General features: G+C 39.5%; 1 protein-coding gene across 1 annotated transcript; it reads left to right on the top strand.

Moving 5' to 3' along the window:
• The first annotated feature begins 1,431 nt into the window (after positions 1–1,431).
• Positions 1,432–3,173, top strand: LOC125727014 (uncharacterized). The gene is made up of 2 exons (XM_049003568.1): positions 1,432–2,157; positions 2,287–3,173. Exons 1-2 carry the CDS (start codon positions 1,948–1,950, stop codon positions 3,025–3,027), a joined length of 951 nt encoding a protein of 316 aa, XP_048859525.1. The 5' UTR covers positions 1,432–1,947; the 3' UTR covers positions 3,028–3,173.
• Positions 3,174–4,722: the final 1,549 nt, after the last annotated feature.

Consider the following 4,722-nt stretch of genomic DNA (forward strand, 5'->3'; position numbering starts at 1 on the left):
ACAGTAACACAGAGGTGTAGCTAAAAATTCTGGGCCCCTGACAGAAGGTCACCTTGCGCCCCTCTGTCGAATTTTACATACTGTGAAAGAGATTTGTTGAGCCATCTTCTAATCCAGTGCAATCCAGCTTTATTTGAAAAGCACTTTAAACAATCATATGGACCAAAGTGCTGCACAGAGGAATAAATAAAAACATTCACATACTTAAAAACGAAGTAAAATAAATTTAATAAAAACCAGAACACAAATTAAATGAGAGTAAAAGGCCATTAATAAAATAAAAACAAAAAATTACATTAATTAATAAAGAAAAGGCTAAGATTAAAATAAAATTTACTATTAAAGTCAACATCTCACAACATGCCAAAGGCCAAAGAGAAAGGATGAGTTTTAAGAAGAGATTTAAAAACGGACAGAGAAGAGGCCTCCCTAATGTGAAAAGGCAAGTCATTCCACATTTTAGGAGCTGCGACTGCAAAAGCTCGATCCCCTCTAAGCTCACGCTGAGTCTTAGGAACCGTCAGGAGCAGCTGATCAGCTGACCTGAGAGAGCGGGTGGGGGTGTAAGGGTGAAGCAGCTCACAGAGGTCAGGTGGAGCAAGACCCTTGAGGGCTTTAAAAGCAAATAACATAATTTTAAAATGAATCCTAAAATGTACGGGCAGCCAGTGGAGTGAGGCTAAAATGGGGGAGACATCCTCATATTTCCATGTGCGACAGCATTTTGAACCTTCTGGAGGTGAACAATAGTGGAGCCTCTAACCCCAACATAGAGGGCGTTACAGTGGTCCAGACTAGTAGTGACAAAAGAGTGGATTACTGTCTCAAAGTGCTGCCTAGAAAGAATTGGCTTTATTTTGGCCAACTGCTTCAATTGTAAAAAGCTTGACTTGACAACTGACCTTATCTGAGTGTAAGAGCAAAGGAAACTGAATCCACTACTGTATGTTCTGTCCTGTAAATTTTTATTACAGTTTTTCTCAATTGCTTTGGCTCAGTTCTCAAATGATTTTTTTATTTCCCAAAACATTAAGTTCAGATCTCTGAACAATTCGCATCTTTTTCACATCAGATTGGAATTTCTTATTGATTTGAGCAAATTGCAAATGTTTTGGCACATGTGTGCAAAGAGTACATACAACTGTCTGCAGTTTGGACAACAAATAATTGCAAATGGCTTGTTGATCAAAACTGATGACTCGATTCTCACTTACACTGTCAAACACTTCAGAACTTCTCAGACATTTTTTATTGTGTAAGCCATCACATTCAAAACGATCTATTCAATTATCATAATTAGTATACATGAATGTATATTCTAAAATATATCTAACATTGACATTGTTTGTAATGTCTGCTACATTGGCACATGCCCTGTAATTGCAATCGCAATCTAATTGCAAAGTACCTCTAATATGACTCAACCATTTAACCAATCAACTTTGGGAGTATATATATGTAGATTGCCCACAGCACAATCACTGCTGTAGAATGTTTTGAGAATGGAGGACGTTCACAATGCTGAACTGCAGCAACATGCTCGTGGAAGAGCAATTGGAAGGCGTGTAAGAATACGTGGTGGTGGTAGAGGAAGAAATAATCGAGGAAGAGGTGGAAATAGAAGAGTCAGAGTCTCTGATGAAATCAGAGCCACACTTGTGGATCATGTCATAAATCATGGTTTTACAATGGAAGAGGCTGGTCGAAGAGTACAGCCTAATGTAAACAGGTCCACAGTGTCATCAATTGTGCAAACCTTTCGTAGGGGAAACAGGTACATATGTATTTTTTTGTTTTACAGTATGTAAAGTATTTTTACAGTATAAACAACAATATTGTAAAGGTAAATGCAAGTCTATTTGTTCATTCTATAGAACTGCACGACAACCTCGCGCTGGTGGCAGAGCAGCAGTATTTAACCAACTGCAAGAACAAGAAATTTGCAACATGGTCATAGCCAACAATTCCATCAGGCTAAGAGAGATCCAAAGTGCAATCATAAATGACAATGAGGTCTTTGCAAATATTAATTCTGTCAGCATTTCCACCATAGACAGAGTTTTAGAAAGACATCAGATGACTATGAAACAGCTCTATAAGGTGCCATTTGAGAGGAACAGTGAAAGAGTCAAGGCATCGCGGTACCAGTATGTCCAGGTAAACCACTGGTGTGCACTTAGTGAGTTTTCCTGTATTTCTAAGATGCCTGTATTACTTTACTGTAAGTTTCAGAAACCCATAAGAAAATACGTTTACTGTTACATTTTTTCCTGTGTTCCTTCATAGAGAATCATGGAGTTAGAACTACATGAAACGACCCACATTCTTGTTTTTGTGGACGAGGCTGGGTTTAATCTGTCCAAAGGCCGGAGACGTGGTCGCAATCTCATTGGACACCGAGCCACAATTGACACACCAGGCCAACGTGGGGCCAATATTACAATGTGTGCTGCCATTTCAGAGAACGGTGTGAGCACACATATTCCACACATTGGGCCCTATAATACCCAACTTCTCCTGGCCTTCCTAAATGCACTTTACAGAGACCTGATTCCAGAACAAGAAAGAGGTTTGGTTAGACCACATTTGCCTAATTATGTTGTTGTCTGGGATAATGTCAGCTTCCACCGAACCAACAGCGTTAGTGACTGGTTTGCTGCACATGAAAGGATAACAGTGGAATTCCTTCCACCATACTCTCCGTTCCTAAATCCAATAGAAGAGTTTTTTTCAGCATGGAGGTGGAAAGTGTATGATCATAGACCACAAAATCAGATGTCTTTGTTGGATGCCATGAATGCTGCATGTGAGGACATCACAGCTGACCATTGCAGGGGATGGGTGCGGCATTCAAGGAGATTTTTTCCACGGTGTGTGGCAATGGAAAACATCAGATGTGATGTTGATGAAAATCTTTGGCCTGACCAACGTGAGCGACAAGATGTCCACCAAGAATATATATATATTTTTTTTCCCCATGAATGTTATTTGTTGTTTTTATGTATTTGTGGTAATACACAAATATGAAATGTAAAGTGAAATCTTGTTACTCTTGTCAGTTACTTTACATGTACAGTAATACACTTGTATTGTATATATACACGTGAAGTACAAAAATAAACACTGTACAAATACAAATGTTCATAGATTTTTTCATTTCTTTTCTACATACTATTGACTTTTCTCAACAAATATGAGATTTTTGTTTAAACCCTTAATTTTCATGGTTGACTGTTGTGGTGAAAAAACAACTAAACATTTTGACCAGTGTGGCTCACACAATGACAAAAATACTTTAGATTTTGGTGGCCTTGGCCAAATTATTGACACAAAAACTAGGTTTTGAAGCATGAATTAAATGTTTTGGGTGAGTAACTACATTTTGCAGACATGCTATAAAGTTTTGAAGTTCCTGCAAACAGTTGTGACATTTGTACTCACAGTTTAGAGAATGTTAAGACTGTTTCGAAAAATGTGCCAAAGCAATTGAGAAAAACTGTAAACAACACATGACACACATACGAGTCCTGTTTTAACTTTCAGGGCTGATGGTCTGCAGCCTGGCTTGCGATCTACAGTGCAGCGCAGGCGCAGTCACTGTGTTGAGCCCGGCGTTATATTAATGATGCAGCCTTTCACACTGACCAGTGAGAAATAACCTTGAAAATGACTGTGCTCTTTGTGGTTCTCCTTTTGGAAACATCTTACCACCAAGCAACAGATTAAACGTATCTTCTACTTATCAGTTAATCAGAAATGTCATGTAGTAAACAGAGGTTAGACAGCAAAAATTACTTTTGTATTTTTATCTTTTATCTTGGAGCAAACAGTTTTAATTGATGTACATGAGAGTAAGTGGTGAATCAGTTTGTTTGCTTTCTAGCTTTCTAGCACTTGGGTACGCAACCATTCATCAGTATGTGAGCACTGCCATCTGGCTTTAAAGAGTAAGTCTACTGTAATACTATTATTACAGTAGTATTATTAGTATTATTATCAGCTTATTGTGAGAATGGGGTGTGGGAAAAATGTCTCAAATGCAGACTGGTTACAGTGATCAGGAGCTTACTAATGAAAATGAGAAGAGCAAAGGGTTTGAACATCATAGTGGTTCCACTTGTTTTGAATCAGCCATTGAGAAACTGACAAAGGGACCGGAAACAGGGAGGTACATGCTACAGAGCAGGCTGATCTGATTGGCTGTTCACACTGGTTTGCACGGCACTGCAGTGATTTACATTTAAATTTTTCTGGGTGTCTGTTAGCTTAACCCTAATAAATCAGTTTCACTTGTTGGATTTCCACTTATGGTCCAGCATGGTGGTGCAATGGTTAGCATTATTGCCTCACACTTCTGGGAGCTGGGTTTGAGTTGCGGCCATAACACCATGCGTGTGAAGTTTGCATGTTTTTCCTGTGTTGTTGTGGGGTTCCCCCCGAGTCCAAAAACATACTGAGGCTAATTGGAGTTACCAAATTGCCTGTAGGTGTGACTGGTATCTGTGCCCTGCGATATGTTGGTGGCCCATGCTGGGTTGTTCCTTGCCTCACACCCATTTCCTCCAGGACAATGTACGCTACTGTAATGCAGAATTGAGATCTTGCAAGTACAAGTATGAGTACATTGGAGGGCACGTCAGAGGCGGAAATGCTGTAGGTGACGTCAGACGCCGGAGACTTGGTGGAAAATCTGAATGAACAGCGAGGGGAATTTGGAATCTC

This window comes from Brienomyrus brachyistius, unplaced genomic scaffold (genome assembly GCF_023856365.1).
Source record: "Brienomyrus brachyistius isolate T26 unplaced genomic scaffold, BBRACH_0.4 scaffold84, whole genome shotgun sequence".
Taxonomy (NCBI): domain Eukaryota; kingdom Metazoa; phylum Chordata; class Actinopteri; order Osteoglossiformes; family Mormyridae; genus Brienomyrus; species Brienomyrus brachyistius.